The sequence below is a fragment of the Tympanuchus pallidicinctus genome, unplaced genomic scaffold, assembly GCF_026119805.1.
Source record: "Tympanuchus pallidicinctus isolate F22 unplaced genomic scaffold, pur_lepc_1.0 scaffold3, whole genome shotgun sequence".
NCBI classification, from domain to species: Eukaryota; Metazoa; Chordata; class Aves; order Galliformes; family Phasianidae; genus Tympanuchus; species Tympanuchus pallidicinctus.
In genome coordinates this window covers 28,382,344-28,409,874 of record NW_026294747.1, presented here as the reverse complement: position 1 = coordinate 28,409,874, position 27,531 = coordinate 28,382,344, and the positions used below count along the sequence as shown (strand labels likewise).

At 35.0% G+C, this 27,531-nt stretch overlaps 1 protein-coding gene across 13 annotated transcripts in view; it reads left to right on the top strand.

Moving 5' to 3' along the window:
- Nucleotides 1-27,531, top strand: part of GPHN (gephyrin) — a 261,257-nt gene that overhangs the window by 184,718 nt on the left and 49,008 nt on the right. For 6 of the 13 annotated variants that reach the window (XM_052695198.1, XM_052695195.1, XM_052695192.1 and 3 more), the window contains 3 exons: nt 872-928; nt 8,169-8,210; nt 25,453-25,495. In XM_052695198.1, coding sequence (XP_052551158.1) covers nt 872-928; nt 8,169-8,210; nt 25,453-25,495 — 142 coding nt within the window. The remainder of the gene's footprint in view (nt 1-871; nt 929-8,168; nt 8,211-25,452; nt 25,496-27,531) is intronic. The other 7 variants (XM_052695201.1, XM_052695193.1, XM_052695202.1 and 4 more) reach the window with 2 other exon arrangements.

Sequence of the window (27,531 nt, the reverse complement as noted above, 5' to 3'; positions counted from 1 at the left end):
CCATTCAGGCTTGACTCAGCAAGCAGAAGGATATGCGTAATGTCATTTTTATTGTCTTCATCCTTTCTACTTCAATTGACATGACACCAGTTGAATTTATCATTAGAAAAGGTTTATTTACTGGATTCAGCAATTCTGAAAAGAACTCTGGATGTAAATAAATGTTTTATTTTGTGTGCTTCTAGCAATACAAGGTGTTTTGAGCTTCTACCTCATTTGTTTCTTCTATCCTCTGCGTCATCTAGGAAAAAAATTATATAATAAAGGAAGAGTAATCAGGTAGGACATATGTGGGAGAAGTCATATATGTTGTATATTTAAAAGAAAAATCTGATATTGGTCTGGCATTAAAATTTTCTGGTTGGGCAGCATAATTTTTAACTGGGAAACTTGATAGCAGTGGCTAACATCTCTCGGACAGGGACAACTGGAATCTGTATTGCATTCTGTCAGGTATCAGTAATGATACTTGTCAGGCCTGATACTCCCAGTTACAGCATACTATGATCATATTATTTGTAGAATTTATAGTGGTTTTATTCTTCAGGTAGAATTTTAGGACTTCATTATTCTCTGTATACAGATCAGATAAGTAACATGTATTCATTCAGAAATAATAATGAATTTAGCATGCAGAATATATGCCAGGTTGGTAATATAATGAGAAAAAAGTTCAACAAGGGAAGGTTAAAATGACATGATAAATCACCATTTATTTCAGAAATTAGAGTCTGTGTCTTTGTCCTCTAGAGATGTCTCAGAGAGTCAAATTGATGTCTTGCATGTACTGCTAACTGATTGTGTGGAAATTTTTTTAAGTTCACTTTTTCTTTATTCTTCTGTCTTTTTTACCCATCTTCCTCCATTGTAGCAAATTAGACGGCCGGATGAAAGCAAAGGAGTTGCTAGTAGAGTTGGATCCCTCAAAGTAAATATGTTTCTAACATTTATTTTGCAAATTTTCTTCTATAGCCTACATTTTTCCTTTTCAAGGGGGAGGTGAGGGGAGGGAGGGAAGGGGCTTTTCCATTTCTCACCATCTCATCATTTTTATTTCAATACTCTTATTGCTGTTGGGTCACATTTTGTTTGTTTCTGTGCTACATATAGAACAACCTTGAAGGCCAAATAGTAAGCTTTGAATGTCTTGAAATACAAAACATCGACTTTCTTGAAGTGCCTATAATTTGATGATCATGATTAAACCACTTCTCTGATGTGCATTGTTTGTCACTTAACTGCCTGTTACATAGAGAAGTGACTTACTCATCTTCAGACTACTGCTTCCCATCTAAAACATAATATAACTTTTATAGTGCTTGCACTTCTTGCATTTAAATTCTGCAAAAGACCATTATAAGAAAGTTGAATATTTCATCCATATCTAGCCTTTAAATCAGAAAGAAACAGAGCAGATAAAGAGGAAGTGAGAGAGATTCATGTGAGACTAATAAGAATGGAGCCACTGTTTTTCTAAATAATTAGTCCCCTTTTCTGCCCTTTTGTTTGCATAAACAGACTCAAAACTTTAGAGCACTTATCAAGCAGATATCTAAATTATTACCTACCCATGTATAGTGTTACACTTTAATAAATGATTTAAGACACAGAGCATAATTTGTACCAGGATGCTGATCACATGCAGTCCAGGCCATTCTGTTAAGATTCCATCTCAACTGTTGCCTCTTTCAGCCACCCAATTTTCCACCTTTTTTCCACTTTATCTCCTTTTAGCACTTTCTAAAGCGCTAACTAATTCATTTTTCTTCTGCACTCTCTTTGCCTCTCCTGCCTTGTTTTTTGATCTTTTGTTTTGTTCTTGTATGCGTGTGTACTGCCTTTGTTCCAGGACAAGCCATCCTCTCTGTTCTCTAACACTGCTCTACTGCTGCTCTTTGTGAAAATGTTATTTCACTGAGCATAAAGAAGGGGAGGGGAAGGATTAATTATGCACCTCTTTCCAGTAATGACACCATTTAAATTGATCTCAGTATCGCAAGGAAGCCAGTTGCTCTTTGTTATACAAGTGATACCTAGCTGCATCTGTAGCATTCCTCACTGTCTGTGAGGCTTTATCTTTTCATCCTGTGTTTTGGGAAGAAGTTTTTGTTACAGTGTGAGAAGAGCCCTCTGTGAATGAGGCACTGCTTCACTCGTGGACGTTCAGTACCACTGAATGCACACAGGGGAAAAGACAAGACAGTGACAGTTTCTGTGCTGAGATTTGTGTATGTTCTTACTGCGACCTGTTCATCTTACTGGGTCATCGCATACACTTTTACATGCATAATGTGTATACATATGCAAAAAATGTAACTCATAAGGGATGAGATTCACCTCCTGTTTTATGAATGTTTATTGATACCTACTTCAGGATTCTTATTTCTGTACCTGACTGCTCAGGATTTAATTTTACTGCTCAAAATATGTATTCTGACACAAAATCTTACATAAATGTCCATAAAGTTGGATATCCTAACTGGGAATCCAAAATGTGAATGTATGCTCCTTTGAGATGAAAATACATTCTAGAACACTGCCTTAACAATAAACAAGCAAATAATCAGTGTAGCAGAGATCTAGATGCTTTAGAACAATCAGTCCCTTGATTTTTTTTCAGTGTTTTTCTTGTGCTGAAAAAAGATCCATTCTAATGAAGCAAAAATATCTTATTTCCAGTTTTGAAGTTTATCGAGCTTGCGTGTCTCTGTTGTTGAAATCGCTTTGATGTCTTGAAATATTTTGCCAGAGGCAGTGAGAAATGTGTTATCCTATGATTTTAAAACAAGGAACAAAAGAAAAAGAAAAGGAAAAAAACATGACCAGAGAACAGGTTGCTTTTTCAATTCATTTTCTGATGTTTACATGTAGCTCCATCGAAAGCTGGAGGAGCTCAGAGATCACCTAGAAGGCAATGTCAAAGGATGCTCTCTCCGAGCAAATGTACGATTTCACTCGGTGATCTGTTTTTTTAAAACTTCCGCTGGCTGGTAACACTAAATCTGATTGGTTTGTCCTCTCATGCCCATCTTTTGCCTTTCTCTCTCTTTCTCCCTTTGTGTTTTCTTTCTTTTCTAGCTGGGATTTCATTTTTAATGTGTTTGAGAAACCTTAATTGACAGAATATACTACTGCATTTTGATGAGTGCTAATCAGTCTGCTTGCCTTTAACACCAGTTAAAAATTCCCTTTCCAAAACTGAAATTAATGTTTCCTGAATATTAGGCTTAGTAATAAATAAAACAGATGCCCTTAGTTATAGGAGAATGGTGTCTTCTGCCTGTGATTGATAGTCTTAGATGCACTTAGGTAAATCAGAAGTATATATGCTCATATTTGCCTCTGATTTTTTTGGAGTCCCTACATCATCCTGCAAAATATGTTAATATTTGGTCGAATGCAGGCTACACAAATTTGGTTGTTTTATTACTTTATTTAGACTCCCCTAATACAAAAACTAATGTTTCATACATCTTATTTGTTGCATTTCTTCTTTAATAAATGAAGTAACATGAAAGAGAATTGGGATCTCTCCTAACAGTAATGACACCCCTGTAAGGTTAACCATTTTTCACAGAATCTTTAAAAATCTGAGCCAAATCCAGCATGACAGTGTAGGCAATAAGTACCCTGTTGACAGGCGTTTCACCTCACACATGAAGATCAGCCTTTCAGCAATTAATTTTATGGAAGACAAAGTTTAAGCCGCATAATTTGATGTACAAGGAAAATCAGAAAAAAAGGGACAGTTATGAGCATAACAGATGTAAAAGATGTCAAAAGCCACTTATTTCTTTGAACATCCATCCAGTGACAATTGTTAGAAGTTTCTTCAGATTCATGTCCCGTTTGTGTCTTCCATACGCTATGACTGTTGTCGTTATTGTCAGCATTACCATTCTAATGCATAATCCACTATGGTTATACAGCAACAGATGATTTCGATAATGATAATAATTTGGTAATTTCTATCCCTTCTGGATGACTTTGCATACCAGCTATGTATCTGACATAAAGTTGATCTCCGCCTGTTGTCAAATTGAAATCCCTGGGCTTGTAATCTTTTGCAGTTCAAATACAGGGAAACCAAGCTGCTAACATATTGCAGCATTCCACAAAGTAAATTTTGTGAAAGCACTGTATGTTGTCTCTGACAGTTCTTTAGGAATCACGTTTTTGAGAGAATAAAGAGTGATATTTCAGGTTTGGTTACATGCTAAATTTCTTAGTGTTAATCAAACAGAGCAATTGTCATTCTTAAATTTATGATTTAGTACTAGTGAATAAATGTAAAGCCAAGAAAAAAAAAAAGCCATGAAATGATGTACTATAAAAATGTTGTTATAATCACGCTTTATCCCATAGAATGTCACATTGAAAAATGTTTCGGATGAGAAACTGTGACCATGTCAACTATAGTTATTATGAGAACTAATTGACATTAAATTGTCTTCTTCCTTTGTGCCGTTTTATCTGTTATTACGTAGCAATACCCTACATAGTGTTATTAAGGAAGTGAGATCATGAGCTAAGATATTTTCCATACATTCTGCTTATGCCCTTTAAGTTTCTTAAAATTTAAATTGGATACATTGCAAGTATAATAACATATAATTAAAATCTATTGCTTTTTCACTGCCATTGTGATTCATGTTGTTCAATGGGTATTTTAAATAAGTCAGCATTTTAAAAGGCAGTATACAAATGACTGGTCAATAATAAGGAAGTCCTTAGTAAACAGCGGACAGTTGGAAGGAAAATGAGAGACCTGTTAATACTTCATGATAATGATTATTTTTCATGTCTTTCATAGTGGTTTTGGAAAGGGGTTTAGATGGAAGTCCTAGGAAAGTTTACCCTACAAGGTAGCAAATGTATTAAATTGTGTGGGAGAGGGAACATATAGTATCTGATGGCCAGCACACAGATGAAAATTGAATGCTGTTGCACATTACTATATGCTGTTAAGGTGGAACCTTTGTTTCAGAATGAATTGCAAAGAATTTTCCCACTTCAAAGGCATAGGTCATTGGAAATATTTAGAAATATCCCATATTCCACCAGAAGTACAAAAAGACAGCCAGGTACTTAAAATAATGTTGAACTGAATACTTGCATGAAAATTTGAGTTAATTAAGCAGTTTTGAGGGTTTGAGGGCTTATAATTTTGTAAAACTACCAATATCAGCACTAGTTCATAAATATTTGCATAAAGGTTACCTGAATTGCCTTTCCATTTCGAGTTCTTCATTCACCTAACCTTTGGCTGTTCCAGTTGAACCTTTGAACCTCCCAGAGACCCGTGTTTGAAGCTGAACTTAGGCATTGTTTAGAAAAGTTAGTGTTCTGTCACATGGCAACAAAACGTAACAGAATATTGGTGGGAAAGATAAACTTCTACTGCCATACCACTGACATCCACCTCTGATGATGTGGGCCAACATCGTAAAATAGGAAGCACTATTTTCAGGACAGCCCTCATATTTTAAATCCAGGTTTTAATTCTGGAGAAATACATTATGGAAATCCAATCAGGAAAAAAATAAATCTAAATCTAAATGCAGATTCTTGACCATCATCTTTCCAAATCAAAGATTCTGTTTTTGACCATGAAAAATGCTCTCAGAATTCACAGCAGGAGCCAAATTTTGTCCATAGATGATATTTAGTGAAACCTGGGTCATCATTTCTCAGAATTGTGTCTCACAAAATATACAATTTACTGCATGTTTTGTTCTTACTTTACTTACTTTACTTACTTTTGTTCTTACTTTAAGTACCTGCCTTCTTTGATCATGATGAAGAATTGCATTTATGGGGCTTTTGTTCCAGGTCATAATATTCAATTATTAAAGATCTGAGTCAAGGCCTTCAGACAAATAACAGATTGCTCTTGCAGCCTTTGAACCGGATTCTCAGTTGGTGTACATGAGCATAGCTCTTTTAAAAGTAATTATCACAGCAGGGGAATTTCTGTGACTGGCATTAATTCTGTCCCCCTTAGCTTAGATATTTGCAGCTCAAATTACAATTCGCCTCTATTAAACTGGAACCAAGAAAGAAAGGAATGATTTGAAGTGATTAAATATTAAGAGAAATAAGATCTAAGTTAAATGTTAAGATTTAAATAGATATTAATTAAAACATGATTAATTAGATCACAGACTAATAGCAGCGTCCACATAGTAAATGTCCAAAAGAAAATAAGAAATGTAGGAAAGTACTTTGCATGCTCCTTTTAAATTAGTGTGAGGAATAGGTAAAATTAGCCAAATTCTTCCAAATTAAAAAAAAATAGTAATTCTATAGCTCATATCATTGCTGGTTTCTTTTATTTAGTTGCTGATACTTAAAAAATGGTGCTGTGTTCTTTCTTGCTGTTACTGCATTCTTTGAATCCTCACCTTCAAAACTGAGACTAAGGGATTTTCTTTTGCCATGCTATTGTAAGACAAAACAAGGGATCAATGGGTGGACATTACTGATGAGAATCTTGCTTAGGGAATCTTCCAAAAATCTTAGGTGAACAGCAGAGCCCCTGTTCTTAGCAAAAGTGTACCTTACATTTCCTAGGAAGCTCTCAGTGTCTAGAAACAGATTTTGTATTTGTTTGAAAGGGGTTCTCTTTTTCTTCTCGGTTTTTGTTTCTTTGTTTGTTTTTTCTGAAGTAATTTTCTAGTTGTCACTTAATCCCCAAAACCATCTCACGATACCATATTTTGATTTAAAAAAATTTAAAAAAAGAACAAGTGAAGAAAGCTCTGAGAACGTACAGACGTTTAAGATGTCAAAGTCACTCATTTCATTAGTAATACTGTCTAGTCAGAGCAAATGAAATATGTACAGAATACTGGAAAGGACCAAAAATATTTGCAGTGAGAGAACTAAAAAACAGTCACTGAAGGAGGAACAACTGTAGATAAAGCATGTAATGAGGACTGCTGTGAATGTGAAATTTTCCTGAAAGTGGTATTTTACATTTCAGTGAAGAATTATGGAATACACATTTGAGATTGAAAAATGTTCATGGCTGACTTTTTACGAATGTTATTTTTCTCTTCTCAGTCAATAATAATACTCAATAGCATTACTCAAGTCGGTGGTAATACTCAAGTCAGCAATTTCTGTGAAAGTTCTTGCTGGGTTGTTTACTGTAAATGTACCTGAAGTGCTGCACAAATAGCAGTTTTGTTGAAGTCTAAGAAAGGTTTTCAGGAACTTCTGATAATTCTTTTTTTTTACCTTTGAAAAAAATCAAGAGGAGATTTTTAATGCATTTGTAGGATCGTGTCTTTTTCAATTTCATTTATTAGCTTGTTTTAGTGCTCACAGCTAATTGTGATCAGACCATTAATCTAACAAAAGTTAAGGAAAAAGAAAAATCTTACCTTAGTAAAATAAATCCATAAATTGGATGCTTTTTAAAATTTATTTCTGATCTAGAAGTGAGTTATTGGTATTGAAAAATGAATATTTTGTATAAGCAAAGCATTCCCAAAGCAATCAGTTAAACTGATTGTAGTCTTTCCACTTTCCTTGTGTCTGTGTGGAAAGCTTTTGACAGGAAGTGCTGTCCCTCAAGAGTCGCAAGTGTTAATATTGCTGAAGAGACATAATCTGCAGATTTCTGCTGACCTATATCTGACAGTTAATCATTTAGCTTTGCAATTTATTCTGGTTTTTTGTGGGACTGAGGTTGAAGAAAAACCCCTATTGCCAAAGATCTCATTCTGAGCAAGTAAAAATGTAGAGGAATACAGGGAAGAAAAAGGTCTCTCATATTTTCACATTTCTCCTTTGTAGAGTTGGAATAAAACCAATGGTGTCAAATGGAAGAGGCTGATAAAGCTTCATTTTAGAATACCTTGCTGTCCAAAGGATAGCTTTCTCTTCACGTTATGAATTAGATGGAGGAGAGAGACAATTCAGATTCTTCTTTAGGCTTAATTATTTCATAAATGCAGAATCTTTTATTTTTTTCCTTTTAAGAAGCTTCCACCTTAAAAGGCATAAATTTGGAGTTTCTGAAATAGCTGGTCACAGAAATTTAATGAACCCTCTGCTACTATCTCAGTGCTGGAACCACCTATACAGAAAACCTTCTAAGACCCTGACTGTGCCACCATTTCTTTTTTAACAATGTTTTCTTTTCCCCACTGCACAACCAGGCTCGGCTCCCTTCGTGCTCATCCACCTATAGTGTTTCTGAGGTATACTTTGCACGTGTTCTCTCACACAGTCGACCTGCTCTGCCATCACACTTCTTTGGTTTTATTTAGTTTTTCTTTTTTTGCATTGCACTGTGCACAAGTGGGGAAAAATCAGCTTGCGGGGGCAGAAATTGCATGATCAACCTGCAGCCATGTTCAGCGTGGTTTTAAAATCACTGTACCAGTCTGGGACCACCATGATATATAGTCAAGCTAGGCAACTAATACACAGCATACAAACAGAAATGATATAATTAAAGCATCCTTATTTATCTCTTACATTAAAATGATAATGCTTTCATAATAGTCTTACAGATGTCCAGACCGCAAGGAGCAATGAAAGTGGAGGGGCTCTGTAGAAATGACCATTATAATATAGTTAGTTATTTGTCTAAATGTAGATTGCCTGGAAGTATCTGAAGTGTATTGTTTCCAAAAACTCTGTCTTCGTCCACTGCCTTCTCAAAATGCACGTCTTCTAAAAGCTTCCATATCAACTTCACTATAGCCTTCTGTAATAAAAGGCATAGACCAACTTAGCAAGATTTTAAAAGAAGCATCTAATTGTAGTTAGGATGAAAAAATATAGAGATTATCTAAGACTGGCTTTTCACTCCTTTTCAAGGGAAAGATACTAATCATAGGATGAAGTCAGAATTTATAAAATATTGTCAAATTAGTGCTGTGACCAACTCTGTAAGGATTCGGCTTCAACTTATAAGTGAATAGTGGATGAGTATCAAAAAAGGTTGACTTGAGGTTTTCAGTAATATTAAAGTAATCCTGAACACATGGAGTTCATTCATTTTGTATTTTAAAAGAGTCCATTAAAGTTGACAAGATCTCTTAAAAAGAGTACGGTTCACCCTAACTCATACTGTTGGACAAGTTCAGGACCTGATATTAATGTTCTGTTGATGGGTATCTTACAAAAAGGAGCTCACCTACTCCTGAGCAGGAGTGCATCCTAATCAAGATAAGCTGTGTGTAAGCAGTACCTTGCTGATACACATCTGATTTATTCTGTTCTCTACAGATCTGACTTCTCAAGCAGTAACTCCTAGTAATAACCTTTATCCTTATTATTAAAAAGTTGTTTTCTAGTTTCAGTGAATGACCAGACAAAATATTAAGTTTTTAAGAAGAAAGATGCTTAATGTTTTTTCTTTAGTAGACAAATTATTGCAGTCTGGCTTCAACAGCAGACAAACTGTTTTAAGGAGATCAAATATCGGTTCTTAAAAGCACCCGATACATATTCAGCAATTTGAGCCTCATTAACATTTTCAATGAAAGCCTTGCTTTTTGATCATGATTAACATCAAAACAGCAATGTGGAATATATTAATGCTATTCACATGTAGCAACGCAGGGAGCAAGAAATGAAATTTAGTGCTTACAGATACAAGACAACTATCAACTCCACCTGACCAGTCATTCTTCTGAATGAATCAGTATGAATTAAAAAAAAAAAAGCTTGATGTTGCTTTGTTTCTGAAGATTCCCATTCTGATAGCTCTACTGCCATACTGGTCAGCATACACTGAGATAATGCAGGAAATGAGCCACTTCCAGAGAAACTGTGTTCTTGCTTTGCCTGCAGCTTCAAAGCCATTTGTCCTTTTCGGCTCTGAAGGCAGGCCTCTGAAATCCAAGCCAACGCATTTTCTTTAGTGCTGGTCAGTATGTGTTAGCTGTCCTGCTTGATCAGATCCCACAAACTATTTTGCCTTCTCCAAAGCTGTTAGACTGCATTACTGATTAGTCATTTTGGAATAGTTCAATTCTGCCTCAACTGAAAAAGGGAATTGTAATATAAGGTGTACAAAAGCTTAGTGAACGCTGTTCACAAAGCAAATCTTCTGTGATTTGTAATATGGAGTCTGCTAGCTGAAGTATCAAGGTGGTACTGTGAGAATGACAAGCAATTCATTCTTTATATTCTATTTAAAGGGAAGATATGAATATCTAAAAAACAATCTGGCAGTGCAGTAGATCTTGCGATGCAGTTAAATTTCCAGCTGATCAGTTCATGCTTATAAAACACATGAGTAAGACATCAACTGCCTTCTTTTAAGTTGAAGGTGCAAGAAAACATGAATATATTCTTATCTGGTGGCAAAATAACACCGTATGCATTTTGGAACAGTCTGTTAGAGCTGATCACAGATCCATAAAAACAAATTGGTTGAAGCTGAAGATCTCTTACAGATGTAGCTACTTGAAGATATAAGAAGGCAAGACAATCTGTTTTTCTGAAAGAGACGTCGTAGATTCATCTTAAGAAATTTGCTTGTAGTTCTAGTTTTTGAGAAAAGCTCTGGAATTGGATGCACTGGTAATTCTAGAACTGAGGTAGCCAAAAAGGAAAGTAAGTTTTACTATGAGGGAATTTGTTATGCTGTTACTTACAAGATCTTTAATTGAAGAAATAGAAGATCTTCCATCAAAAGACGAAGTTGGGATCTGTGAAGAATTTGAGGTAGAATTTGCACCCTGATTTTCTTCACTGAAATATCCTTGTAAAAGCCATTTTTCATCTCAGAGCCCAATAATTAGAAAAGCATCTTTTTATACTGGTTCTTTTTTACACTGGAAAACTGTGGATGTGATCAACTGATGTTAATTTGAAAGGAATGGACAGAAAGGTTTTTTAAAAATTTATGCCTACCTTTAGTAACATAAAGTTTTCCACGCTTTGCCGAACTCTAGACGTTACAGAAGAGTAGTACTAACCACCTCCTTACTCTCAGTAAGAACCTTAACAATTCCACTTAAATAGAATGCGTTGTTGTCTCTGATTTTAGTTAATCAAGGCAAAGTGAATTTCTTTAAAAAGAGATTCTGATTTTGCAAGAGAAGTAGAGCTTTAATGCTCTCAAATTGTGTAATGGTATAATTCATATTCCCTTTGAAGTTCACAAGATGCAATAGTTTTTCCCTCCTTTCCCGAAAATCAGTTAGCTTCATGCTGGTAATTTTTGTGTTACCAGTTGTACTTAAATGATCCTTCTAAAAGTGGAAGTATTAATTAGGAACGGTGCCAAATTAGCAGTTGTACAGTGTAATATGCGTATTATGTATCTCTAACTTACTCCTTATCCAGTTGTTACAAAACACAATGTATTTTATTTAAATACCAGGAGTTCACTTAAGAAGTGAATTAGATCAGATCAGTGTTACCTACATTTTTAGATGTACTTGGAGTTCAGCTTCTTTCTTAAAAATACTGTTCGTAAAAATGTAAAACTGACTGACCAGTCCCAGAAGGTCTGTAGCCGGCGGATTTATGAAATTACACATAGGTACTACAATGCGGTAGCCCCATTTTTTATATTTATTTGTATCTCAGACTTTTTATTACCAGCATCAATCTCTCTCTTTCTTTCTCTCCCGCTCCTTTGGCTTCTGCATGTGCTGTGTGTTTGGCTAAAAGCTTGATGAAGGAAACCTATTGATCTGTTGGTTGAAAGTAGAGTGGCAGTGAAATGCTATTGAAGAGCTATCCCCTTTTTTCTCTTAAAAAGAGAGAAAAAAAAAGAAAAATAATAAGAAAAAAAGAATGATTTGCGAAGGGGACACTATCTGTTTTATTTAGGCTTATTGAATGGCTTGTGTTACAAAAGATCAGCAAATTTTTATGTTATTTGTCTCTCCAACAAGTTATTCTCTCTCCATACAAGTTATAAAATTATTTCCAGAAAAATAGTTTTGGAACGTGTATTGACTGTATAATGATTAATGGGATTCAATTGTATTCAAATCATTGTTAATTAAACAACAGAGATTTCTGTATCTTACTTGGTAATACAAGAACAAAGGCACCAATACACGGAATTAAGTACTCAAAGTATTCAGAGAAGAGGAGATTCTGTTTCCTGCAATACGTAGTTTATCTGTTGAGTTCACAACTTTAGAAGTCCATGCAAAGACTGCGGGAAGATTCTTAAGTTTCTAGATCAGAGTATTCTATACAGCATAGACTGCACAACTCTGTAAATAACTGAGTTTTGTTCTCTCCAGCTAAAGACAGATGAGAGTCTATTCCTTTCTAATTAGGCTCCATTGTAAAGAAGGCAGTGCTACTAGACTGGGAACTGCACTTCTGACTTTCAGGCATTAACCACCATCACAGAATCTAGAATTCAGTTTTAGGTAGAGGATTCTAAATATCTATTTTAATATTTGCACAAAATATTTATATGCTGCACTGCATTATAGGTTTGATGGAGATACCATTTTTATCTTAAGAGCAGTGGAGGCTACTTTTGGCAGTCAGATTCAAGCGCAACCATAAGGTGTGTGTGATAAGGCCAGCACTTCAAGTTTGCTGCCCAGATGCAAATTCTGCATCCAGCACATCTAGAAGGCTTTTCTGGCTCTCTTGCACCGAGGTTGTATGCCAGCTTCTTTGTGCTGGTTTAAGAATGTTACGACTCCTTATACTTTTAGTCCTTCTTTTGGATTGGTTTTCTTATTCATTTTTCAATAGTAATTCTCCCTGAATTGATAACTAATTAATAATATTTTTGAGTTAATTTATTCTGGAAACTACAGATTTCCAGCAGCAATTTGGCAGATAAAAAGTTCAGAAGAATACATTTATCTACAATAGTTAACTGTGCAATTGTCAAATAACTGAAAAGGTCTCCATTCAATTCATAGGCACCATAGAATGCTTAAATAACAGTTTGTTGCTTTTTTGATATAATTATGAATATACCCTAATTGAAAGGAAAATTCTAAATGAATATCCACCCAAAATGTCTGACACTCACATTTCAGGTCAATAAAATTCTGTTTCTCACGCTGTTTTTGAAAATTGTTAGAATAACAGGAAGAAAAATATGAAATAGTTCTAAGAAATAAAAATGCAATTGAAATGTCATAGATGGTCTTTAGGCTTTCGGTTATAGTAAGTAAATTATATGGTTTTGTTATTGGTTACTTTATTAGGTTGGTTTTGTATTCAGTGTTTATGCCCTTGTCTTATACTTTATTTTAAGCGTATACTAAACAGACTTGACAAGAGCAACTCAAAGTTCATATTTTCTGTATCAATTAACTTCCACTTCTGTGAAGTAAATGTATCAGACAAATAGTGAATTTACAAACAAAGATAGCAATGCATAGCAATTTCTGGAAAAGTAATTTATTTGTTTGCTTTTTCTTTTTTGATCTTTATATCCACTGGAGATAATACTATTATTATTATTATTATTATTATTATTAAGTGAATTTTTATCAGAAAATTGGTGATTTTTTCACTTCAGGTAGCAACTACAGTCACAGGGTGACATAATTTAAGTGTTTCAGGATGTGGAAGGTCATGACCCCAAAGAGTGGAGCTGTGCCTTTATTTTCTTTACCATAAGATTACTCTCATGACATAAACACAGATTGTTCTTTAGCAATTAAGACTATATCCTGGGTAGGGGAGACAAAGTGAAGTAAATATAACCAGTCCCTCTCCATTCTCTGCTTTCAAACAGAAACCTAGAAGAGAGAGAACTGGATTCTAAAATAAAAATACTAATGCATTGAAGAAAAACTGCTTCATTAAATTGGGTTGCCTATTCCATTGCTTCATGAACTCCATAGAGTTCTTAGTAGCATTCTTTGACAAGATCTTCAGCTTGGAAAAGAGAAAAATTGTCATGTAGATAAAATATGCCTTTATGTCTCTGTAATATCTGCAGCTCAGAAATGAACATAGCAGAGCCAGTAAGGATGCGCTAATCCTTTGGGGTTTTGTGCAATTATACTGCTACAATCCAGTCCTCTTTTTCTGTATTATATTTTTGCTAATGGAATGTGAGTTGCTAATGGAATGGTGAGTTTTAAATAAGATTAGAATTTGTAAGTATTTCTCTTTCAGACGTGAACAAGAGTTCAAAGCTTTCTATTTGGTATTTGATATTTTTTAAATTATGGTGTTTTTTTCTGTTCCTTTTTGCTTTGCTGATAGTAGTACTTTCCTCTGGCCTTAAGAAAAAACAAATGGAGTAGAATTCTGAGTTTTAAAGAAACCTGGCTTCCTCAGGAAACATTAAAATGCAAAACTTTTAGAAAAGCCAGTGATCTAATATTCTTGTCCATTGAAAACAGCTGTACTGCTTTTGTCTTCATTCTTTTAAAGCACAAATATCTTATATAGCATTCTTTTTGCCAAACGAGAACAGAGAATCATTCTTGCTATGAGAACTAGATGTTATATAGAGGAGTACATTTGTGACAGCTGAGGTGTGAAGGTATAGGAAAACTTCGCATTGCATCAAGAAGTCCATTACAGCAATTACCAAGGTATAAATGAGTAATTTCAATTAATGCCGTCTTAGATATTTACAAAAGAATTCATTTAATTAATCAATTTAATTAAAAAGCCTGCTCCCTTATTTGTAGCTGCGCTTTAAAAGCAATATGTTTGTTCATCCACTGTACTGCATCTTAGATTAGAACCACCAGTAATTTCTACATTCAAAATAGTGGCAAGGTTTTACTTAAATCTTACAGCTTCACTGTGCAAGTACTTACCTTGTGATTTCTGTGAAAAAAATATCCTTCTTATAGAAGATTTGCACTTGCTCCGTTGTTCTAAATTCACTCCAAGCAATAGGTTCCTTTACAAAGAGAACTGTCTAACATTCAGAACAGTGGTTAAAAACTGGTCTTTTGAAAGATGTATTTCCTATTAAAGATATTGCTTTAAAACTTACCTATTCAGTCTATCAAATTTTTAATTTTTTTGGTTTATTTTTGTTCTGGTAAAATGCTTGTTCGCTCTGCATTTGTCAAAGGGAGAATGCATAAAATTCAAGTGTCAGTTAGGAAGTATAGGCACTAAGAAACTGAATAAAATATTCTATACATCTCTGTATTATGAAAATCAAGTTATTCATAAATAATTTCCATCCTTTTCCTCTTGAACTTTGAATTGAATTCTTTGCTTGTTTTTTCAGTAAAAGGCAAGTGTTTCTGTTTCATTGTTAAATTTCCATTTGTGAATTTTTCCCCTTCCCACCTTATGCAGAAATGTGAAATCAAGTTAGGTCAAGTCAGAGAGCTATGAATACCGTATTTTTAAAAACAATTCAGATGCAGGCAGCTCGCCAGAACAGAATAGAATGCTTACCATTTATTTGCATGCTTACCATTTATTTGCATGCTTACCACTTAAATGCTTGTTTCAGAAGCTAGTCATTCATTTGTTCTGTTAGACTAGTAGTGGCTCTCATTGCAGCTGCTCTCTTGGTTCAGCTCCCAACAGCTCCAGCTCTTTGAAGTCAGCTTCAGTAAGAGAATTTCTGGAAAATTAGCCTACATAATCAAATCAGAGTGGATTGTAGCTTCTATTACATTGCTGTTTTGACTTCAGGAGAATCCACTGATGTAAATGCTGTAAGTGTGATCCAATATATATGTGTCTCTAGTGGACAACATCTGTTTTTAATACATGGAAATGGATTTGGATATGTACAACATTGTCAGTAATGTATAGCTTAAATGTTGGTGGATTCCCATAAGTGCTCCCTACGTTATTCCCATATTTTTCTTTTTTAACAAATACAGTTTTGTAACCTGGAAACAAGTTTTTGCCAAGCCTAATTAACATATCGCTTTTAATGTAAGAGCTGGAGGGAAGAAGTGTCGTCATTCACAGTGTTGCCATATCCCTATTTCTTCTACCAGTTTTCAAGATTCTGTGCTGCTGGAAGCCCAGCCCAATAAATGTTCTGTTCTCAGCCCTATGTGCCAGGCACACAGTGGCAGGGGAGAGGCAGATGATTGTGTGGTGCTGGACCTTTCAATCTGGACTGCTAAATTTGAGACAGCACCAAAAGAATCTTATCCTTTTGAGCTTTCGTGGCTCAAAGCAAAATCCAAAATGCAGATCTGGTTCCCAGTGATTTCATATTTCTGATTGCATTCAAAAAAAATTTCTAACTTGTGTTTGACAGTTCTCTGAGCAGCATTTCCTCTTTTCCCATCCCCTTTCCATGGCTTATGAACTCTCTGAAATCAAGTTATTCATCCATGAAGATTCTGATTTCATTTTAAGGATTCTTCTCAGAGGAGTACAGAGAGTGTTTCTGCTTGATCAGACATGCCAGGAACATAGCTCTTCACTGAGGTTGCTGCACTGGTAATTTGTTGCTCAGAAGATAAATTCACAGACTGAAGTTTTGTTTTGCTTACATCTCCTTAGTTTGAATCTTAATTTAAAAGAACGGTATTTTTTTTATATTTGAAGATGTGGAAGTCTGAGGTTTTGTCTGATAGCTGCATACATCATACATAAGATTTTCATCATCTCATCTTTTTTTTATTGGTTCTTCCTCTTATACCCAAAACACTTCAAATTTGATGCTCCCAACACAAATAAAAATGGTAAACTTAAGCAACATCATAAACATGAATTAATTTGTGCTAAAAAACCATCATGTTCTTTTACATAACTGTGGGAAATATGCTTTCTTTGTAAGGCAAATTTTATTTCTTTATCACATATGATGCTAAATGGCTGCTTATTGAAATTTAAAAGTGATTTCCTAAAAAGCATTTCCCATTTGTAGTTGCTGGATATGAATATAATTGCATACAAACATTTTGTGTCGCAAATTTTAAAAACCATGTCATTAAATTCAACATCATATGTTGGTAATGTTTTAATGTTCTTTGAAAGCCAAAAAGCATCTTTACAGTCTTAAACTATGTCTGTGCCAAGAACATTTTTATTAGTATAGAGTCATGTGGGGAAATACTTTGCTCCAGCTCATAGAATTAAAAGTGTTGTTCAACCATTCATTGTAGAATGGTAAGAAAAATGTCCAAAAAAAATTGCTTTTGAACACCAGTGGAGAAGCTGAAATATAATTCTAGAGATGCTGTAAGAACAAAAGAAAATGGTTGATGCCCTTCTTGTGGACTCCAGACCCCAAAATTCATTGACTGGTGGCTTTTAAAGCATATCAGTGTTTTAATTTTATTGTTGCTGTTCATGTGTTCATTTTTTTTTCTAACAGAAATGGAAAGGATGTTACTTTAGTAGTCAGCTTCAGGAAGCTGGACTGTAAACATCAAACACAGGTCTTATGAGTTTTTAGAAATTGCACGTTTGATTCAAAATCCTTTGAAATTCAGAGAAATTATGCTTTTTTTAATCCCAAAGACCTTGGATCAAAAGGGTCAAGGTCCACAGGCCTTGGACCAGGTGGAAACACAGCAGAAAATCAAAGTTCCAAACAGACCTTGTCCCTTCACTACCAACACATTTTTAGATATTGACAGTATCTTGATATTAAAACTGAATTGTGCATCCCAAATGTAGCAGATGGGATGAATGAGGAGTGCAATTCTCCTCCTTTCAGTTCAGGTGATACAGTTGGCTGTTGGAAGAGAAAGCATGGGGCTGTATCGGAAAGCTCTGAGTGGGTACCAAGGAAGATTTTATTGCATTCTCTGTCTCCGTATTCATGCAAACTTTGAGTTTTATGCTGGCAAACCTTCTTAAATCATTTTTAGAGTTACTCATTTTCTCTGTGTCCTTCATGAAACACGTACCGAAGGATTTTTACATATATTGAGCACTCTCAGTGCAGTTGAAATAAATAGCAGCTCAGGGGCTTTGCATTCTGAAATAAATCCAGCTGTAGGCATGTCAAGTTAAATTTAGTCTAGATGTCTCTGTGTCTCAGTTTTGTGTTTGTAGAGTAAAATTATCCCTCAGCCTCACAGAGATTTTATAAAAATAAATTTCTTCATGTGTATAGGGAAGTTTATTATTTTAGAACAAAGCACACCAGAGAAAGTCTTCAGTAATTCTCCATTCAGGACAGTTTGGATAGTGTTTAATAAGTAACACATGAAACCACGTTTTGAACAGGGAGATTACAATGGAATAGCCTTATCATGTCTTATGCAGAAGTGCTACAGAAAGTAATTATAATTGAATCATAATACCTACAAGTCCAAAGAAAAATAAGGGCTGCAGTCATAATATTGAGGTAGTATTTCATAACTGCTAAGTGTTTAACTTACTGATGCTATTTGGTCATGTTTGAACAAAAAAATTGTTTTAGAACTCACAAAATCACTTTGATGTTTACACCATTCAAGAAAAATAGTTACTGTGTTTGGAGTAATTTGAAAATTGGGTTGTTTTTATGGTGCATTGGAATTGGCTGTTGCAGGATCAGGGAAGAGAAGCGCGAAGACAGTTGAAATTTCATTTAAAAGAAAAATCTTCTAATAGAAACGAAACTTATTTTAAAATGTCAATCTTGTTATTGTATGTCAAGGGTTAGGGAATAATTTATAGTGTGCTTGAGGACAAGAATTTTATATATCACTTCTGTATTTTTAGCTCATGTGATTGACAGTAGCTTAAAAAGACAGTTGAACTGGAATGAGCAAGAAGTTGAAAGAGTCTTAACACCAGTTAGGCAGAATGTAACTCAGACATCTAACACTCACTTCTGTGGCTGTTTTATAAGTCAAATTGGCAGGATATGAGACTGTACCAAAATAAGACTGAAAGGTAGCAGGACAATTTCACAGTATACAAGATTCTCAAAGCTCCCAGTAAGGTATTTCAAAGAAAGGAATTCAAGGGAAGTATTCTTCTTGTTTTACCAGCAAATGTTCTTTAACAAATGCAGGTTATCTATGTACAGAGTTACACATGAAAGATAATGCTATAAATTATTATTCCCATTTGGCCTACTATTAATTCATATTCAACATAAAGCCAGTAAGAGTTTAAAAATATAAAAACCTGCATATGTATGTATTCACACAAATACACAACAATTAAGTTAAACTTTAAAAATTTCTCCTTGTCTCATACTAATGCTTTTAAACAAGAATTGTTTTTAGTAGCAAGTACATGTGTAAGCCAAGCAGTTAGTATCATTTTTAGCTGACAGAGAAAATAGAGCTGTCAGGTTGCCAAGTCATTCCTTTTCTAGTACTGCCCTGAAAAGATGAGGAATAAAAGATGGAGAAAAATTGGGAGCAAATACAGAGGGTCTCTGTCACATTGGTTAAATTTTCATAATTCTTTTCACTAAAAACACATATTCTTTTAATGATGTTCAATATGCTACACAAATAATTCCCATTTCTGTAGTAAGGGTGAAGGGCAGCAGGAATCTCCTCCTCTTATATCTCTTTGGAAATAAAATTTGTTCACTCTGCCTTTATTTACACAATCTACTTCTCAAACTGCATAATATTTCCAGGACATTCGGGTATTTCTCAGGATTTTCCTTCAAGCAAATAAAGATCAGTCAGTGATACAAGTAGTAAGATTTTTGTTTTAATGAAGTATTGTGCTGCTGGAGTTTTTTGTGCCTTACACGTCCCGCATGGATTCTGTTAGCACAGTTTAGGAATGTACATTAGAACTTAGGCACAAAGTATTTGACATTAATTTTTATGTCTTGATTTAAAATGGGCCTTAGCTTATGTAAGATGCATGTTCTCTTCAGATTTGCGTGTACTGCTTGTTGTTGCTTCCCTGAACAGAAACAGCATGATTTGAATGAGCCCTAAGCAGTCCTTAAAATGGCAAAAAACTTGCTTTCTGTCTCCAGTGTTGTTCATATAACGTATCCATTTGGTGTCTTGTGCCCTTAAAAACATAAAATCCAGCTCTTATTTTTTTCTTCATATAAATGAACTAGATGATCTTAAAGGTCCCTTCCAACCTAAACCATTCTATTATTCTGTGATTCTAAATGTAAATTATAAAAACTACTATGAAGAAATAACATATTCTTTTTTCTTTGCCTCTTTTTATTTTCAGCTATTAATCAAGTCTATGCTGTCAGTTTGCAGTAGCAAGTTTGCTTTCCCGTTTGCTTTCTTGACCAGCAGTTTACTATTTTGTTTCCTTTTTTGCTGTAGGTATCAGAGTTCTTTCTTTTCTATCATCTGGGGAGATTTCTCACTTGTAGTTTTAATTGATGTGTAAGATTTTGTTTGAATCCTCTTTTAAGTACGAAATCTTTTCATTTTGCTTCTTCAGAACAAGGCCAGTTCCAAGCGAGGGAAAATGTATAGTCATTATTGTATTTGCATCCCAGAAGTCTGTCTTTTGCATTTTGATCTTATTTTGTTTCAAATATTGGATAATGTCTCTTTTATTACTGCTCCAGTGAAAGGAACCAATGCAACCCTCTTGTTTTTGTAGTGCGTTCATCAATCCACTTCCACTGTCCTGTTTGAAAAGTGGTTAGTGTGAACACTAATCTGACCATAAAATGTCACATGCTTACAGTCTACTGCAGAACAAGGATAAAAATCAAATAAATCTTTATGTAAAAAGGTGGGAGACTAGGAAAAAAAACTCAGATAAAAGAATTTGGAGGTAGGAAGGCATAGTCCAGGTTTGAAGGTGACTTTCTTTATTGTCTAGGCCACTAAGCATAACACTTATTAAGCAGCAAAAATCTGCTTCTGAAGTGATTTTGCCTTCAAAAGTTTTTTGCTTATATCTTCCAAGTGACTGAATGAGTAACTCCACTTGTGGACTACAACGTTGCTCATGTCTAAATTTTAGAGAGGAAATCACCACCAACAGTTCTCCTTTTTAAAACTATCTTAATGATTAATATTTGCTGTTATCAGGGGGATAGAGGATTTAGCCACTGCAGCGTGTATGGCAAGAAGATATTTCTTGCCACTTAAATGTTTAGTAATATGAACTTGAAGTAACATTGATGTGAAACAGTAGTGTTCTGTACTGAAGGTTATTCAGTGCCAGTCACTTTTTCTACCTCTTAGGTAAATCGCACTTAGAAAAAGCAGCCACGTCCCACAGAGTAAAGTGTCTTCATATTACTACCGAGGTTTCACATAGAGATTACATGAGTTATACACCAGCTCACTTATGGTGTGTGCAGCACCTCTCAAACGAGTCTGGCATTTATGAGACTGTTAGAGGAACAGAGCTTCTAAAGCGTTAACTGCCGCTGTGCTTTTTATATTCTGCTTCCTTCATTACAGCTTGGCAAAATCATTATCTTTCCTGTATCTTGGTCCTCTGTGTCTGTGTATGCTTGGGTTTCTGCTGGTGGTTCCACATTCTGCATGCTTTCTTAAAAGCAGAGCAGTATGCTCTCCCATAAAAGATGAAGGTGATGGGTTAGCCTCCTACAGTCTCTGTATACTGAGAAATGGACTCTTTTTTTTTGGTGATAAATCATGTTTTGGTGTCATTGTTCTGAACTGTTCTTCGTGTTGTACAACTGAGTTGAAATGTACTCACGTAAGAGTTAGCTTTTCATATTGGGCTGGAAACTCTTCATCTTTGTGTAGCAATCTGTTTTATTATAACCAACGGCTTCTAATTGTACCTCCCATAATGAAGAGCTGACTTTAAAACTCTGTGCTAAACTTGTTATGACTTATAAAAGGTAAGTAATTTATCTCACCGTTCCTTATAATCATGGTAAAGTGTTAAAGGATTTTTTTGTTTTTTGGTTTTTTATTATTTTTCTCTCGAGATTTTCACTTGTAGCATAAACTTTTCTTTGTGTCTTTTTCTGTTTTTCTTGTTACTTTTTTTTTTTTTTACTTTTGTTTGCAGTAAAACATACCACATAGACTTATATAAATCCAATTTAGTGCAGTCATTAATTTCCTTTTTCAGACCAATTGTGATTGATAGAAATTGTCAGCAGGTTTCTTTATTTTACCATTCCCTTAATTTAGTTTTGAGTACTTTTCTTCATGTTCTATTTAATGCCTCAGCTTGTGGGAGAAGGCTTACTCTACATTCTGGCATGATAAAATTATATCTTGAAGAACATAAAATCCAATTTTCAACTTGCTTTTAAAAAAAAAAAAAAGTTAAGAAGTAATGTGAGTTGACTGTTTTAGGTTTTGTTACATTCTGCCTGAACTACGCAGGGGAATGGAGCTGAATGACAGCCTGTTGTATCTTCTGTCACCTTACACTGTGAGCCCAGGGGTGGTAGAATGGATAAACAATAAAGCTACAGTTTCCCTGTGTAAGGAGAGACAGCCACAGCATGTTATTTCTGTAACTGCCTGTCAATGAGAGTAATTACAGTAGATAACTATTACTGATCACTTGCCCCACTCAGTCATGGTACTATGTGCAGTGTGTTATGGGTTCTTCACTTTGCAATAGATGTGAAAATAATAGTTTTCTTTTGTAAATGTCACAGATGAAATATTAAAACAAATAATGAGTATTATAAAAGGCACTTAAAGCATATAACCCCACTGATACAAAGATCCATTACAGCTAAAACTCTGTGTGTTAAAAAACTTGTGCATTTTATTCAAAACCATATTTCACTGCAGTTTTATTTTAAAATAGCGTTTAGGATATCGATGTGAAGTTCATATTAAACAAGCAAATATTAATAATTTTGATGTCAGTTGTGTTAAAACATGGTTTGTATTCTGCAGCTGTGAGCATAGGTTGGGAAACAACCAAGTCTAGCTGGTCAAGCCTTTTATTTTATTGTCATGGATTCCTCTTCCACAGCTGCTTTTAAAATTTGTGGGAAGCAAATAATTTCTCATACTGCATGAGTTGCCCATCAGGTGAGTGATAAAATGCAAACTTTAGGTCGGTTGTAAGAAATAAAAAAGTTAATTTAAATTTGTCACTGAAGTCCTCTGTGTGCACAGAATTTAAAAAAATGACCTGTAGGCAGCTGTGTGAAGCCAGCTGTCTGTTGTTACCGTTGTCATTTGGACACTGTAAGAGCAAAACTTTGTCAGCACGTATTTTATATTAGAAGATTTGATCTGCAAATCTCAGCTGCTCTGTTCATTATAAATCTCTTGTTTTTGTCCATACACTAGCTCCACTATAGGTTGGAAGGGCTTAAAGATGAACTCAGGAGGAATAGAGGCTACAACTCGAGAGTAACTATTACTGCTCAAAGGAGCTGTTTTCCATTCGCAAACATTGCTTTGCGCTATGGGTTTGGGCTCCTTCTGTTCCTCCACTTTGTTGAAGACTCTCTCTTGACTTCCATTTTACTTCTTTAGCACTGTCTTTGTCTGCTAACATTTTTCCTCCTTCTCTAGTAGCTTTAATCTGTGTCCTTTGGATCACATATTTTACTTAGTTTATTTTAGTAGATCGTTTCAAAGTTTGTGTTTTGTATTTTTGTTTTTATGCCTTTTTTTCTTTAGGACTACGTTATCTCACTGAGTTTTGTTCCGCAGTTTGCTGAATTGCTTGGTTATTTTGCAGCAGGCACATTCCTCGTTTTCTCTTTTCATATGGTTTGCAGTGAGAAATAAGAGAGCCTCTTCCATTCTATACAGTAGTCTTACACATATAGGCCTATGTCTTCTTTGGCATACACTGTCTTTTGGCTTGCCACGTCCCATCCTGCTTATCTTTTTCTCTCTCTCACTCTGTGCCTCTCTCTGTTGTGCTTTCTGTCCGATCATAATACCATCCTTTTGGTCCAGAATTGTCCTTTGGTAAATTACAGATAAATATTTACTTCTTCCAATGAGAGATCATTTCATACCTTTGAAATTTGATAAAACAACTCTGGGCCAAATTTGGGCATCATTGATTTTTTGTTTGCAGTTTTCTTGTGTAGTATTTTTGGTGGGAAGGAGGGAGGTTTTGGTTTTGATTTGTTGTGGTTTTTTTTAGACAACAGTTTTTTTCAGGAAAGGACACCATAATCCACTCTAAGTTGCAACATTACTTTCCATAAGTTATTCCATTATAATAAATAGATTGTGTTGCGCTGTAGAATCTGATTTTTTATGTGAATACACATTTGGGGCAAGCTGCTGTGGAACAGAAGAAAGAGGTTTAGAAATGGGGCACAGCTCTTTTCAGCCTTAAATGGCTGTTTCTTTATGAAGACAGTCTTTTAGGGGCTGAGTGTGTATCATCCCTCATTAACTGTCAGACCATACCTATTCACATTCAGAACAAGTTTTCTTTACCTACAAATTCTAACTGTAGTCTAAAAATAATCTGGATCCATTCCTTCATTTTTCAGCAAATATAAAAGTTTGGCAAGGAAAATTGCACCCTCAAGTGTCACCTGTGCTATTCCGCTTCTTTTACTATTTGTACTTAGTTTTGCTTACTATTCCTCCCAGAAATTTAGCCTCCCAGAAATGCAGCCGTCACTAAAGTGAAAACAAGAAGGATTCAGTTCATACTCTTAGTGTTTTGTTTGTGAAGTTTGTGTTAGCCTGTGTGCAGCCAGGGGTTTGTCCATGAGAAGATCTCCTTGTTCAGGTCTCAACAGCCCAGTCAGCTGGCCTGTCATAAGGCAGGTTGCTGCTCAAATTAGTCTGTTTAAAAACTTGCACGCAGCATTAGTATATAGAGTGGGATCTTTCCAAACTTGAAAATTAACAAGAGCTGACATTTCAGTAAAGTTCAAACTGTGTTGTGTTTACAGGACTGATACTCTTCAAAAACATATTTTTAAAAATCTGTATGGTAACCAGATGGAGCTCTAAATATCCCGTGTTAATAGAATATAAGACCAGTGTGAATCCGCCAATTTCACTGCAGTCAGTCATTCCTATCTGGAATAGCACAGTGGCAGTAAGCATTCAGGGAGGGGATTTATTGAGAAACCAGTTGTCATTCTCACATTATGGTGTTTTAAAGTAGAATTGCACTGTGAAATTCATACTAAATGTAACATTTCTTTTAACTGAACAGAAACAATGAAGTAAATTTATCTGGCTCCAAACAGGAGCTGTCTATACAACTGTGAGCTGTCTGTGCAATTTGAAGAAGGATTATTGAATATTTTCAGAATCAGTTTAATTCTATAAATTACCTGTACATTATCCATAATGGAATTTTAACACTAGGCAATAATAGTTTTTGTCTAATCATAAAACAGAGGACATAGATTCAGAATTATTGTAATGGCAATTGTATATAAAAATGTGGATTCTTCTTTTAAAACTGGAGCTTAACAAATAATTTTATTCGCTGTGTTCTTTGAGTTTGCTCTATTAATCTGTCCTTACGCCATCTTGGGTTTTTCTTGGAGGGAAAGTTTAAATTGCCTACATTAGATTCTGATCATCAGCTAGTACACTTGTGCTTAAATATATTTATTTCCTGTAGAGCAGGGACAAATGCTGCAGAGAATATGTAGAGCCTCTGTCTTAGATCCCAGGAGCTTGCCCATTTTTTCTCTGTATTTTGCATTCTTGTTGACTTCTGTAGCTCATAGGCTCTGTGCTCTCTCTGCAGGTCCAGTCTAGGTGCAGCAGCAAGGAGAACATCCTCCGAGCAAGTAAGTACTGAAACTTCGTATCTGTGTTGTGCAACTAACACTACCCACAAGACAGCAAATTATAGTCAGGTGAGGAGGATAAGGCTGGAATGAAATTTAATATCTTAAGGCAATGAATTTCAGTCCAAAAGGAAAATAAAAGTGTATATAGCTTATAGTGTTCACATACTAATTGATAGTGGCCTTTTAATTTTTCTTCTCATGTTGCTTTTCTCATGACACTGAGGTCCCTGTTGTTTGTGATGATTTATTGTTGTAAATGATGCTGTGTGTGGAAGTGTGTGCAAGGACATAAAGAAGCAACACTCAAAGATGATAAAAACCTCAAGCCGAAAATACACAATTTTTATTTTCATACCTGAATGTGAAATTCAGTACAGAAATTCAGTTGGAGTACATAAAACCCAATCAAATAACAAAAAGGTGAAGAATTCAGATTTGTGCTAAATGACCTGATGTCTAATTTGTTAAATGCCTTTAATTTCTGTTTTATGGGATTCTTTCCTAGTTTAAAATTTATTCAACTGTAAATATATATAAAACAATGTACATAGGAAATTGATTGTTGGAGAGACAGCTGTCAGGAATTTTCTGCATTATGCAACCAGTTGACTTAGCTGCTTCAATGCTAGAGGATCGTTTTGTCTTATAAAATGCTGCTTACTGTAGGTAGTCATCTGATATTTATGAAAGATACTTGGGAAGGTCTAAGGAGTTATTTAATGTCATCTACGTGATGCCTTGAAACTAAAATATAGTACTCGTTTCTAGAACAAAAATTGTGTAAAGGATTAGTAGTTACACATGCATCTTTGTTTTCTTGTTTATTAAGGTTATTCATTTAAACCCTAAACTGAAGGGATGTTTATTTCTGAGTATGTGCTTTTGTTGTTTCCCTTGTATAAATACTGGATGATACTGTTGAAACAGTGTTTCCTTGTCAGAAAATAGGATATTTAAGCTGTGAAGTTTTCTAACTGGATATTACCACAACCTTTGTCTACACAAATGACATGGATTAGACACAGAGCTCCAAATTTGATGTTGTACGCTTAACAACATTCAAAGCATTCAAAACCTCTGGAGTCATTCAAGATGGCTTTACAGGGACAATTGTTATTTTCTCGAGTAGTTAGCAGTGAGATTGAGATAGCAGTAGAACACAAACATGTAAACATATTTACTGGAAAGACTGTATTGTTTCTAAAGAGAAGTGTGCTTCTGTGGAGACAAAATTCTTTCTAAAAATAAACTTGAGGATTTTTTATACATCATTTGTAAAAAAGTACTCTATCAAAAGTACGGTAGTAGCAACTAATGTGAAATAATGCATATTTTACTGTTTGTGAAACAAAAGTTTTTTAATCCTGTAGGCAGTACAGAGGAACAACAGGGAAGGAGTTTTTCTCTTTTGCTTTGTGTGTTATTAGAGTAGCTATTGACAGTTCCTACTGTTATCCAGTTAAAAAACTTAACCAGTGTGCTTCTTGGAGGTACATAGGTCTCTGCAAAAGTGATGCCTCCGATTTATTTCCATGGAAACTACAAGAGATACAAAAGAGCATACTGCGGCACGTTTTCACTATGGAGCACTATTTTTTCAGTGTAGTCACCAGCATTAGCTCTGCATTTTCACCACATTCGTAATGGAGTGTTGTTGGGAAAGTTCAACCTCTAGTGCCATATCGTGAGCATCGGCCTCTGACAATGTGGGCCAACATAATAAAATTGGAGGCATTACTTTTGTAGCAGCACACTGTTGCTGAGCAGATTTTTTTTCAGTTACATGTACGCAGGGAAAGGTCTGGGAGCTCGGACACTTTTTTTTCTGTGCTTCAGAAATGCTTTATTTCCAATTTCCTCATTTTTATGAGGTTTCTAACAAAATACAGGCATAAGAATGCAAAAACTGTTGTATCTTGGAATGCACCTTTCCACTGGTTACGCTTGCCTCCTACAATACAATTTCAATAATTTCTCACTAGTTTGCTTGATAAGAAACTTAGGTTTATGAGTGAAAAATCTTAGTATAATTA